We start from the raw sequence: 13982 nt of genomic DNA on the forward strand, positions 1-13982 counted from the left end.
GATACATAAATGGGAGTACAGTCGAACAATGGAATATCATACAGTAGTGACCTTGAATGATCTAGAACTAGAACTACACTCTTCAAAATGTTTGCATTTATGTTGCTTAAGGAACACACACACACACACATACCGGAATGATAAGCACTAAACAGGATAGTGAGTTTGGGGGTGGGGGTGTGGGGGGAAGGTATACAGAAACTTGGTCATTGTGATTTCTGAGTCTGGGTCTTGCTTCCATGACTTATGATTTGTTTTGAATTGGTTAGCTGTTAACCATTGCATGTTGCACCTCTAAAAGGAGAATTTTTAATGTGAAAATCAGAGAAGAAGAATAAAGTGACTGAACTCAGGAAGTTCCCGCACAAAACAGCAATTTTCTCAGGGCCATCCTAAAGCAAGCCTGAGCTGAGCCACAGAGAAGCTCCATAAATATATTGTTTGAATTCCTACCTCCCCTTTTGTCATTAGCAAACAATGCTCTCTGGTTTCTCCAATCTTTCAAGGTAATTAAGGGCCTGCCCTAGATGTTTTGGCTTTCTGTTGTTTTTAATTGCAACGTTTACATCCTCCTTAAAAACAACATTTCCATCCCCCTGATAGGTTCTGCCTTGGAGCCAAGTGGTTCCCCCTCCACCTATCAGGAAACACAGGCCTAGAAACCATCCTTGAAAGCGTAAAGTGGCCGGTCCAGAGCCTCACCAGAAAAAGGAAATAGCAGAAATGTCTCTTCGAGGCACTGCAGGGGTGGGGGTGGGGGGGCTGGTAAGGCACGTTGGAACTTCTAAGCTTTGGGGCAACTATACTGATTGGATTTGGCACTCGTGACTACTCTCCAGCTATAAAAAAAGTAAGATACGACACAAATTTTTTTATAAGGCAGAAGCTGAACAAGACAATGAGAGTTAAGAAAAAAATGGAAATAACTTTTAACACTGCTTACAACAATGGTTCTGTATGTATGTCACTTGACAGTTTTCGTAGTAACACCTTTGTTTTGTTTTGGGTGGGTGCCTAGACCTTGCTGAATGTACATGTACTGAAGAACCTCATTTAATGCTGATGCTAGGGGAAAGGAATAAAGATCTCCATTTGCAGCTTACCAAAGGGGTCCTCCAAGTGTGAGAGGCCTAAGGGTTGCCAAGGTGTGTGAAATCAAAACTATTTTCATAATAGTATTCAGACCCTATTTATTGAAAGGGCGGGCCTACGCCCGCCGACTCCATCTTGTTCTGTGTCCTTCACCTTGACCACACCTCCTCCCCTTGAGTAACCTCCCACTCACCCTTTCAAACTTCCCGATCAAAACACCCCCGGCGACCTGCGTAACAGGACTCCGACCCTTCCCCAGCCAATCGGCTGAGGCCACAGCCATTACCTCACCAACTGCCCCTAGACCCCAATAAAATCTTTGTGCTTTTGAAGCTTGCTCTCTCTTTCCTGGTATCTCACCGCCGCGTCGGTGCAGGTAGGGGATGGAGCTGGAGCTAGCTCGAATAAAGGCTCTTGGCTTTTGCATCGGACTCGGCTCCCTGGTGGTCTTTGGGGATCACGAATTCTGGGCATAACATTTATCTTTTTAATTCTCATTCTCTCCAGTCTTTTGCTTGGAAGTGGATTTTTTTTCAGAGGCTACCTGACATGTTACATCCTAAGAGGTTTGGTGCTGAAGCAGCTGTGAGAATCCAGCTGTCTTCTGTTAAGTCAGACATCAAAGAGACTTGGGAACATTAAGCAGGGGTATGTAGTAGTATGTAGAACAGTATGACTTTCCTCAATAAATTTGTTCTGGATAGTTCAGTTATTTTTCATAAGATGCATGACGTTTATGTTAACACTTATGTTAAAGTCTATTGTTTGTATTTAAAATAAACAAGAAAATAAGCGTTTTAAATGCTCTCCGTCTTAATTTCTGATATAGTAAATATTGACAGCAGTAACCCACATAAACAAGCACTTTAGAATCCTCAATAATGTTTTAAGAGTATAGCAACTTGCAAACCCCTGGCCCCCAGCTCATCACAGAAAGCTGTGCTGGTAATGAAATTGCTGAACTCCTGTCCTGTTCCTGCAGCTGCTTCTGTCTCGCTCTCTCTAAAACCACAAAACTCGTCAGAGATAGCTTGGTCAGGAATCTGCTAAATGGAGATTACATTATGTATATGTGTGTGTGTGTGTATATATATATATATATATTTTTTTTTTTTTTTTTTTTTTTTTTTTCTCTTTCTTCTTCTTCTTTTCTGAGTCCCAGTGCCCTGCAGGCCTATCTCTGGGTGTCTCCTGAAGGCCAGGGCAACCTGTCCTGGTTGATATCATCTTTGGAAATTTCACACAGGAGCCGACTTTGTGCTCAGGTATTTCAGGATCGCCCTGGGAGGTCTGCTTTACAGAAGTTAACAGCCTGACTGGGGCAGGGAAATGCTATTCCTCAGAAGCCATTTGGCACAGCTTCCACGTTGGGGTATTCTGTATAGACCAAGCAGGGCATGTAATAACTGCTCAGACGGGTCTGGAACGGGGTCTTTATGGGGACGATTCGGAATAGATCTAAGCAGACATGACTGCCGGTGAAAGATTTGTCAGCCGCCAGAAAATCAGGTAACAACGCCTTTAAACCCACTTCTTCCTGTGATGGCACTATTCCTTCCTACGCTCCCCTTGGGGAAGGTAGGCCTGCCCTGCCCACGGTGGCAAGGAAGTAGCGCGGTATGGAAATGCCACGCCTGGGTTCAGTGCCCGTCTCGATTCTCCTCTCTCCACGGGATCCTGCCTGCTCCCGCCGGTCTGGCAGGTGGACACCGGCCGCGAGTCTGCGGTTGAGCCAAGCGGGTGCGGCGCCGGCCGTCGGAAAGGTGTGGAGGGAAAGTGGCCGGCTAACATGTGCACGACCGAGAGGCCGGAGATCGGGACTCCCGGGAGGGCGGCCCCCGGCTCGCCGGGCGACCTTGGGGGAGCGGGCTCCGTCTCTGGGCGAAGGTGTGCAGTTCCCGCTACCTGCCGCTCCGGCGGCGCTCTGGCTTCCTCTCCCTTTTCCGGCGGCCCTTTGCCAGGTCGGCCTAAGCTGGCTTCTCCCAGGTGAGCTGGTGGTGAGGGCTCCGTTTGGACCGCCAGGCCCAGGCGGACCCCGAGGCTAAGGCGCGCAGGGGAGAGGCTACGCGGGACGCACAGGTGGGGAGCCCAGGTGGGTGGCGTACCGCTCACCCGGCGCAGGGCGCACACCCGCCTCGCTGCGGGTTAGCAGAGGTCACGCCACCGCGGCCGCAGGAGGGGCCAGGGCGCACCCCGGAGCTGGGAACCTCCCTCCCTACGAAGATCACTTCCCGGCACCGCGCCTCCCAGCTCCTCCCGCTGATCCCTCTCCAGCCTGCAGGATTCTGGAGGTGGGGCCGGGAGCGGGGAGTCTTTGGCGGCACGTCGGGTAAATGTGGGCACCCCGCGAAGACAGGTAGGCCTGGGCTAGGACCTCTGAGATTCGTGGTCGCCGTCCCCGCCGAACCTCATCCGCTCCCACCTTAGTGTCTTCCTTGTCGCTCAACGGGGGGATGCTGGCCCTGTTGTTCTGCGGCGTGTCCATCGCGCTTCCACCCTTTGTCAGAGCAGGTACGTTGGGCCGTCCTCGGGTCTAGGCCACCCTCACCCACCTTCCTCCTTGCGGCTCTGTGGGAGCGCCTGCGCGGCCCATCTGGGGGCTCACAAGAGCCCCCAGCCTTTCTGCTACTTCCACCCCAGGGGACCAAGTGAAGTTAACGCTGAGTGGGGAAACAGCAAGTTCCCAGCATCTGACGCTCAGCCCCAAATGTCCCCTTTGGGTTTTGAGGCACCTTTGGCAGGGGGAAGGTGCCGGGGGGGGGGGGGGGGGTGAGGAGGTGTGGGTAGGCAAATTTGGAAGTCTTGAGTCCAAAGGCTCAAAACCCAGCAGCAGAACAGACTTCTCCCGAGAAGACACGCAGTGCAGTGCCATGCTATGCGGTTCAGTAGAAGCGAACTTTAACATGAGCAGATTTTTAAACAATCCTCTTTGGGATGAAATACTTGCACCTTTTATTCAAGACGGAGTGAAATAACTGGGTGGCAGAGCACAAAGAAACAGGACAAGGGGGCTCAGAACAGGAACTTGTACTCAGGCAGATAAGGACTCAGGGTCTTAGGAAAGAAGCGACAGAACAAAATCATCCCAGACAGAGAGGATGAGTCAATGTCTTTTATGGACACATTTTTGTCCATAAATCAAATCAGCAGACCATTTTAGGGAACTCCCACGCTGAGAAAACTCTCCAATACAATTTCAAATTGGCTAGAAAATTGAAGAGGCATTTGTTAAAACTGATAATAAATAGCACCAGAGTTCTCTTTCATGATTCCCCCACCGCTTTCTTTCCCTAGATGCATGCAAGGATATTAGAATGTACAAGGAGACACCTTCCGCCGGCCAGCCTTTTGCTTTTAATTGTATAAACCTGTCACCAACGTCCGGGAAAGTACATGTAACATGGTATAAATATCCTGGCAAAAGCCCAATATCCACAAATGCACAGTCCAGAATTCACCAGGAGCAAAACTGGATTTTGTTTCTCCCCCTGACACAGGAGGACACCGGGATCTACCAATGTGTCATAAAGTAAGTTGCTCATTTAAAATAGAACTAAGTCCCTCTTTCTGTCTTTTTTCACACACACACACACACACACACACACACACACACACACACGTGTGTGTATAGTGTTATAACCATATATATATATATATATATATATATATATATGGGGGCGCCTGGGTGGCGCAGTCGGTTAAATGTCCGACTTCAGCCAGGTCACGATCTCGCGGTCCGTGGGTTCGAGCCCCGCGTCGGGCTCTGGGCTGATGGCTCAGAGCCTGGAGCCTGTTTCGGATTCTGTGTCTCTCTCTCTCTCTGCCCCTCCCCCGTTCATGCTCTGTCTCTCTCTGTCCCAAAAATAAATAAAAAACGTTGAAAAAAAAATTTATATATATATGTATATATATATATATAATTCTTTTAGGAAAATTCTTTATAAACTCTTAATAAACATAGAAAGCTCAGTGAGAGAATAAAATAGTTTTATAACAGTTTGTTACCAGACGGTTTCCAGTGAACACATTTTACACTTGATCTCAGCCAAAATGCCGAGAAGCGATCCAGTGAACACATTTTAAAACAGAACAGGTTTATAAATCAGTTGTTGGAACATGAAATGCATCTTTTCCCATTGATCTAAGGCCGCAGGCCAGACCAGCTTAAAAATCTGTTTCTCCCATTGTTATTGCTGCCTTCTTTCTTAGAATGCCAGAAGTTTTTGTGACAGGTGGCACAACCAGATGGGGATAAACCTCCTTTGAGCACCTTTTTGTAATGGCACCACAATCGGAATTTAACAGTGACTGACAGATATGTTTCAGGCCCTGTGCTAAGTAAGCCTCATGTTAGGACGTAATGTAAATGAGTGAGTGACCCAGGGCTCATGGCAGGGAGACAGTTGAGTCTGGTGGGGGCTTTGGGGAACCAGAAAGCACATGTCCCACCAAAGGCAGCAATCTCTACAACTCAAGCCCCAAGTTTTCAGGGAACCTGGAAATTGTATGTATGTGTGTGTGTGTGTGTGTGTGTGTGTGTGTGTGTGTGTGTGAGTTTTCAATAAGCTTTGTGAGTATGGCTTAAATAAAACACATTTGTGGACAAATTTTGCCCAACGGCCTCAATTTTGTTACCTTTCCTTACTGGCATGCATGTCTTTAACAAATGATTTGATCTCTCTGAGCCTTGATTTTCCTATCTGTAAAATGGAAGTAATGCCAGCCTGATAGGGTTGAAGGGACAATTAGCTGAGATTATATGTGAAATTGGTACTGGAGAAAGGTGATTGCGTTTGCCCAGTGGTACACAAGTGGGCCCGTTTCATGGCTCCTTTCCACAATTTCACTCACTGTTTAGATTAAGGTGCTGACAAGGTGTCTCGTGGAGGTCTCCTGTCCTGTTTGACTCTGGGTTATGACATAATAGAGCTGGAGATTGTGTGGCACACAAATTCATCTGGATGCCTGGGCTGGATTTAAAATACTTAAATCTGGTTGCTGTGAAACAGGGAAAGATCATCTTTCCTAGAAAGTAGACACAGATGCTGCTGTCATGGAAAAAAATAAGTGTGAATTCTCAAAAATCATTAACATACAGATATGAGACATACTTAGTAAACTGTATATTTTTACACTGAAGTAATTTCAAATTCCTGCAAATTTTGCAAGAATAGTATAAAGAACTCCCACCTATCCTTTATCTAGATTCCTCATTATTTTAACATTTGCCACATTTACCTTATAATTCTCTCTCCCTCTCTCTCTCTCTCTTTCTTGCTCTCTCCATATATGACTGATCCCTGAACAACATGGGTTTGAATTGCATAGGTCCACTTATACATGGATATTTTTTTGATGAATATAGTACATTACTGTAAATGTATTTTCTCTTCCTTATTATTTCCTTAACATTTTCCCTCTAACTTTATTATTTTTTTTTTCATTTTAAAGAGAGAAAGAGAGCATGAGCAGGGGAGAGGGGCAGAGGGAGAGAGAGAGAATCCTAAGCAGTCTCCACACTCAACGTGGAGCTCAACAGGGAGCTTGATCTCACGACCTTGGGCTCATGACTTGAGCTGAAATCAAGAGTCAGTCGCTCACCTGACTGAGCCACCCAGGTGCCCCTCTAGCTTACTTTACTGTAAAAACACAATATATAATACACATAACATACAAAATATGTGTTAATCCATTGTTTATGTTATCAGTAAGGCTTCCAGTCAACAGTGGCTATTAGTAGTTCAGGTTTGGGGGAGTCAAAAGTTCTATGTGGATTTTCAACAGTGCACGGGGCCCAGTGCCCCTAACCCCCTCGTTGTTCAAGGGTCAGCTGTATATGTATATTACATGCAATATTTTTTTTTCTAAGCCATTTCTTCTAAAACACTTGAGTTGTATGCGTCGTGTTCCTTTAGCCTTGAGTAGTTCCATGTGTGTTTGCTGCCAAGAATATTTTTTTAGTTATCATATTCAGGAACCATCATATAACATTTTTATCTAACTCCCAATTCACACTATAATTTTGTCAATCATCTCGATTTTTCTTGACACATTTTTTTCCTTTCCTTTCTGGTAGAGCATCCAATCTGGGATCATGTATTGCATGGGGCTGTCACGTATTTTCAGTCTCTTTTCATCTGGAACAGGTCCTCTGTGCTTCACGACATTGACATTTTTAAGGAGTACAATTATTTTATACACTATCCCTTCATTCGGGTTTGCCAGACATTTCTTCCTAAGTAGGATGAGGCTGAGCCTTCTTGGCTGGAATAGCATGTAGTCTGTACCCTCTTCAGACAACACACTCAGCAGCTCATGGTGTCCATTTGCCCCTTGGTGGTGGTAATCAGTTGGATCACGTGGTTAAGGTGTTGTCCAGGGCTTCCACAATATAAATATATATTTTTTCCTTTTTGTAAGTAATGATTTGTGAGATGCATCCCACCTCGTTTGAGGCAGAGGGCTTGCACAATATCTTGAAGATGATTTGGCAATCTGGAGATGAGTGGATTCATTTGATTTTGTGACTGTTGGAGTTTACGAGGTTTCAATTTGCCATTTTCTTACAGCTATACAAACACCTGTCACAGAATCCATGTAAACCTAACTGTGTTAAGAAAATATTGGTATTGTTTTTCTGGAAACAGTCAACTGATTTTATCAGATGAATACAAACAAATATTACATGCCGGAAAAGACGACAGTCTTACCTGTCATCTGAACTTCCCACAGAGTTGTGTTTTGGATTCAATAACGTGGTACAAGGTAAAAAAAATAATTTTCCTATGATATTTTTCTTCTTCTTTAAAACTTACTCGTTTTGGGGGGGGCCTGGGTGGCTCAGTTGGTCAAGCATCCAACTTTAGCTCAGGTCATGATCTCACAGTTCATGAGTTCGAGACCCACGATGGGCTCTGTGCTGACAGCTCAGTCTAGAGTTGGCTTCAGATTCTGTGTCTCCCTCTTTCTCTGCCCCTTCCCTGTTCTCACTCTTTCTCTGTCTCAAAAATAAATAAGCATAAAAATTTTTTTAAACCTGTTTTTAGTTTAAGTTGTATCTTTTAAGGCAGAGTTGGTAAAGAGATTTGAGTACCTAGCTAATTGTTAGCTAATTGATATTGATAATTTTACCCAGCTGATTATTGATTTTAAAATTTATGGTTCTTACAACTTTGTAATATTTTATTCCTTGTATTCACCACCTCCCCGCTATTGTATTTTTGAGAACTATCCTTGGTTATTCTTTTATTCTAACAGATTAATAAATTTGTTTGAGTGGGCACTACACGCACATGATTCAATAATCACAAAGTATAAAAAGTCACCCCTGGAAAGTATCCTCTGCTCTCCTGAGCTGTATTTGCCCTGGGCCTGTCACACCTTTCCTAGCACGTGGCTGCTTTTATTACTTTCTTCTATCCTTTGCATTATTTTTATATCATGCTATCCAAGCAAATAAAACTATATCTTTGTCCTTCACTTTTTATGAAAACACGAAATCCTTGACTCACCTTTCTGCACCTTGTGTTTCCGCCTTGGAGCATTCTCTTTTCTTGGCTGTCCCGGCAGATATTAATGTCTAAGACATAATCCTAGGCAGGGAGGAGAACAGGCTGGTTATTTAAGATAGAATTAGTTCTCCTGTAATTCTGCTTGTTAGCACCTGTCGGTACAGCCATCTGGGGCGTGATTTTTCTCTGTGGAAACCTTTTTATCACCTGATTCAATTTCATTAATGGAGAGAGGCTTATACCAATTTCTCATTTCTTCCTGAAAGAGTTTTGGTAAGATTTCTTTTTTTGTAGGAAATTGCTCCTTTCATTAAACATTTCAGATACTCTAGCATGCAACGGTTTATCATCTTTGCTCTTTTGATGTCTGTTTCTGCCAGAAGGTTCTTCTTTTAATCCCTGTTACAATGTATTTGTCTCTCACTGTCTCACTGGATTAGTCTCTCATAAGAGAGGTGTCAGTTTTATTACTTTTTTCCAAGGATCCAGTTTTGGCCTTGTTGATCCTATTACATGTTTTGTGTTCATTTACTTTGTTTCCATTTTCTGCTCTCACAAGGCAATGAATGGCCTTATCCCTGTGTTTGAAGGCTCATTTGCCAGTGTGTAAGTTTTGTGGGCTACATTCTCATTAACCTTATAATTGTTAGATTGTAGGCTATGTATAAAGTATTCAATTTCATTGATGATGCCAAGTTCCTTGACAAAATTTTTTATCGGCTTATACTCACCCCCTGCAATATCCTGGACTCCCTAAAACCTTATCTGGGACTTTGTATTATAAGACTTATATATTTTTTTATCAGCTTAATGGGTGTAAATGTTACTGTATTGTTGTTTTAGTTGCTTTTCCTTAATTATTAGTGTTAGTGAGATTGAACAACTTTTGCATACATTTACTGACCATTTTTGAATGCTCTGAACTGGTGACTCCTACCTTTTGCCCTATTTTTATTTTTTTCATTTTTCTTACCATTTTGTTGCTGACTTACAAGAGACTTTATATATTTATATATTCTGGGTACCAATGTTTGGAATGCGTGAACAATTTCCATCGAGGTTCAGTGTATGTATAGAAAATACATGAAGCTTAAGGGGACAAGCTTGATGGATTATCAGAAAGTGAACATACCCTTTGGTTACCCCTTCCAGTGATCAAGGTCAAGAACTAAAACACCACCAGCACCTCAGAAGGCCCCCTTCTGCCATCTTCCAAAGAACTGTACTTCCCTAATCCCCTGACTTATAATAGCATAGATTAGTGTTGCCAGCTTATGAATTTCACTGAAATTGAATCATATTGTATGTAGTACATATAGGCACAAGCCTGGCTTGCTTGGCGCAATAGTAAACTTGTGAGAATCATCATTTGAAGTTGGGATTGACTCGGTCTTCTTTTAGGGCCATGCTTTTAGCGGTTTAACCAAACCGTGTGGTCATTTCGATCCCAGCTGAGGACTTAAGAGTTTGGCAGGACGTCAGGCCCTGACTCTAGCTTTTGTCTCCTACACCTGTATCTGTCAAAGCACTGTCTTATCAGTCTACTGGCTGTCACCTTCAGGATAATTTTGGGGGTGGGGCGCCCGGGTGGCTCAGTTGGTTGAGGTTGAGCGTCCAACTTCGGCTCAGGTGATGATCTCACGGTCTGTGAGTTTGAGCCCTATGTCGGGCTCTGTGCTGACAGCTCAGAGCCTGGAGCCTGCTTAGGATTCTGTGGCTCCCTCTCTCTCTGCCCCTCCCCCACTCATGCTCTGTTTCTGTCTCAGAAATAAATAAACATTTAAAAAAAAAAGAAGTATTTGGGACACTTAGTTCTAAACACCCAGTTTTCCTTTAATGAGAAGTTCTCTTTACAGACTTTATAGCTACTGCCTGTGTCTTCTCCACTTACAAGGCTAATACCTGGCCCTGAGGAAATGTTCAGTAAGTTTTTGTTGAATAGGTGGATGGCTTCTGAGTTCTTTCTATCTCCAATATGTTTTGTTTTTCTTATTAACTATTGGGCCATTGGAAAAAAATTACGTGACAAGTATTCATTTAATATGTGTTGGGACATATAATAAACAGTTTGCATACTCTTTCTCATTATCCTCTTGTTAGCATTGGCTCTGACTACAGTTTAAAAACTAACAACAATCCTGTTCCAAGGGAGGCCTGGCTGGCTAAGTCAGTAGAACATGCAACTCTTGATCTCAGGGTCATGAGTTCCAGCCCATGTTGGGCATGGAGCCTACTTGGAAAAAAAAATTCCCTAACAGTATTCCTGTTTCACTTAGAGGGTACGTTCTTCTCCGTGGCTTCTTGTAGACTCTTCCTCCAGCATTCTGTCTCCCACCTTGAAGCCTTGCAACAATTACCTCTTGGCACCAGCATTATGCCCCTTTAGAGTCTTATCAGTAGAACTCTTCTCGAAATTTTTTCCTCTTGGCCTGGGCCTATTGTGGTCATAGATTGGAAAGCACTTGACATTTGTAGAGAGGTAGGTTTTTAGAATCAACTTTGTCACTACCTCAGTGTTAAGAGGATGGGTTTTTTTTTTTTTTTTAAAGCACTTGGCTTGGACTTATCTTCTACTCCCTGAATCAGATTATCCATAGGTGAGGTTCAGGCATCTTTATTTTTAAACTATCTGCTCAGCCTGAGCAGATAGGAGGCTAGGAGTCGAGCAATATGAAGAGGAGGGATTGTTCTGAAACTGTCCCACCAGCGACCTCAGTTATGGCTCTGTTTTTGCTACTCTCCAGTTCAGACCTTGAGTTACTTTTTGGGCCTCAGTGTTTTCTTCTGTCAAATGAGAACGTTGGAATCAATTCTCTAAGCACTTAGAACCTATTATCTGCCTGGGGCCATACCAGGAAATGCTTTGTGTAGGAGGTGAGCATTGCACTGCATAAAGAATGAATAGCAATGAAGCTGGTGGGGAAGGGGTGGTGGGGGGCGAAAATGATGACAATTAGAAAAAACCCTAGCAGGTGCAAAGGGATCAGGTAAGAAAGAGAATGGTGTTTGGGGGTATTAGTTAGAGTCTGAGGTCCATGTCCGAGTGGGGTAAGGTGATGCTAGGAAGTAGAAGATCTTGTTTGCTAACCAGCACATAGCCTTTCCCCCACTTAAAGTATGTTAACGGCCAATCACCCTATTAGGAGAATGACATACTCCACTTCTTTATGCGTTAGTAAAGTCCTCGTGGAGGCACTGCAGGGAATAAATTGGAAGGGCTTGCGGATGGTGGCGTGTGGATCATTGACGCTATTTCAGAAATTCAGTGATTAAACGAGGACCATTGAGGAGAGTGTATAAGATAGAACTGACAGAACGAGGGGAAAAGAGAGGAGAGTAAGTGGAGGGAACTCATTCCCAGTGGCCCCTCTTTTCTCCATTAATTGGAGGGAGATGTTAGGTGGAAATTTAGAAAGAACAGTGTAGGTGAGTAGGTGAATGAGGGAGTCGAAGGCAAAGAATTTCTAAGGTGAAGACCATGAATTAGTAGTGATGCCAAGACTCATGTTGATGTGATTTTCTCTCATAATGTTCATCGGGTTGTAGGCATGTAGGAGAGGGACAATGGGACCAACCCAGGGTGGGTTTTGCAGGCTGAATATGCTGCAAGGATAAAGGGCGACAGTGTGGAGGAATTGAAAGGGGGTCAGTAAAGTGACGCCACATGATGGGAAAGGAAATGATACCTGAAGGAAAGTGGTAATTAATACCAAATGAGGATTCAAGTAGACTGCTTCCAGCGAAGACAGAAAAATGGGTGCGATGGATAGAAATTTCAGGTAGAAGACTATAATGAACATGGTGGATAGATGTTCACTGTCCATGGTGAGCCTCTTTAAACACTAGAGAGGCTATAAAGCTAAAAAGAAACAAACGAACAAACAAACAACCAAAGCAACCAAATACACACCCTACAGTTTTCCAGGGTTTCCTGCAGCTAATGTTCTGGATGTGACTAAGCTTCTTCAGCTGGCTTCCCTGAAGGGCTGAAATGAGAAATTGTCTAGATTGTCCTGCTTTTTCTGCTGGACAGCATGGACATGGGGATTTTTCTGCAGCGGTGTTCCAGGGCCCAGACCTCGGCTTTGTGGGAGCTGAGAAGCAGTGCATAGGCCTTCTGATGATGTATTTGTTGGTGTGACTTTACTAGATGTGGCATGACTTCGCACGCTAGATTTGCGTCGTGGCAACTCCTGGTGTCTGACTTTCAGGTGGGGTGTTTCAAAGTCTTGACTCCCACCTCACAGTTATGTCAGAGGTAGCAGGGATCCTGTGAGCTAGTTCACCAGCATGGTCTGGTTTAGATCTCACTGCCTGAGTGCTTCTTAAAGATTTGTAAGTGCCTAATACCTGTGTTAAATCCTTTTCCCCCTAAAATAGCTGGGATGCTTTTTGCTTTATGCAACTAAAACCCGTCCAAGAGATAAGGCCTCACAGATTTGTTTTGAAGAGTGAATGAAATCATCTATCTGGTAAGCCCTTAGTTCAGTGTAGGTACATAGCAATTATTTAATAAATAAATATCACATGCTATTATTTGGTTAAAATAAAGGAATGGAAGAGATGGAATAATAAAAAATGATAATCAGAATGGTATATTTGTTTTGAGGAATTTAGAAACATAGTGGTTCTGGATAATGACAAAGCCCAGCTTGTGGCTGGGATAATTGAAGACCAAGAGGAATAGAGATGGTCCTTGAAATTGAAGGGTTATGGAGGAGAAGGTTCAGGTATTAACATATCCATTCTTGGGGCACCTGGGTGGCTCAGTTGGTTAAGCGTCTGACTTTGGCTCAGGTCACGATCTCGCGGTTCGTGGGTTTGAGCCCCGCATTGGGCTCTGTGCTGACAGCTCAGAGCCTGGAGCCTGCTTCAGATTCTGTGTTTCCCTCTCTCTCTGCTCCTCCCCCACTTGCATTCTCTCTCTTTCTCTCTCTCTCTCTCTAAAATAGACATAAAAAAATTTAAAAAATAAAATATGCATTCTCATAGACAATGAAGTATTCACATTGGAAAAGCAGTAATGTCTCCATTTTTTTTTTCAATTCCAAACTACTTCTCAATACAATGATTTCTGCTCCACTATGAGGCTGTGTCTGTACTTCCTGAGATCATTCTCAAAGGCAAATATGATCGTCTCATTCCCTTGCTGGAAAAGCTGCAATGTTCGTCCCTTTTTCATGGTTTTCTATGATTGGGCTCCTGGGTGCCTGACCAGTTCTATCTCTGTCACTCTCCTGTAGGTTTTGCATCTTAGCCAGACACTCTGGGCCATTCTATTCCTCCAACCACTGTACGTGCTGGGCTCAAAGTGTTCTTCTTGGCGCTTGGGAGACAAAATACATTCAAATGTTGCCTGCTCTCATTACTAATATTTTA

The 13982-nt window shown here is 43.8% G+C and overlaps 1 protein-coding gene across 3 annotated transcripts in view; it reads left to right on the forward strand.

The window, feature by feature from the left end:
* The first annotated feature begins 2510 nt into the window (after positions 1–2510).
* IL1RL2 (interleukin 1 receptor like 2) overlaps positions 2511–13982 on the forward strand; it is a 44917-nt gene continuing 33445 nt past the window's right edge. Inside the window, exons 1-3 of one of the 3 annotated variants that reach the window (XM_086701427.1) lie at positions 2511–2601; positions 4387–4621; positions 7662–7857. In XM_086701427.1, coding sequence (XP_086557553.1) covers positions 4407–4621; positions 7662–7857 — 411 coding nt within the window. In that variant the 5' untranslated portion in view covers positions 2511–2601; positions 4387–4406. Of the gene's footprint in view, positions 2602–2674; positions 3079–4386; positions 4622–7661; positions 7858–13982 lie in introns of those variants that run through there. The other 2 variants (XM_086701426.1, XM_086701425.1) reach the window with 2 other exon arrangements.

The sequence above is a fragment of the Puma concolor genome, chromosome A3 (assembly GCF_028749965.1).
Source record: "Puma concolor isolate L17-30 chromosome A3, mPumCon1.1.hap2, whole genome shotgun sequence".
Taxonomy (NCBI): domain Eukaryota; kingdom Metazoa; phylum Chordata; class Mammalia; order Carnivora; family Felidae; genus Puma; species Puma concolor.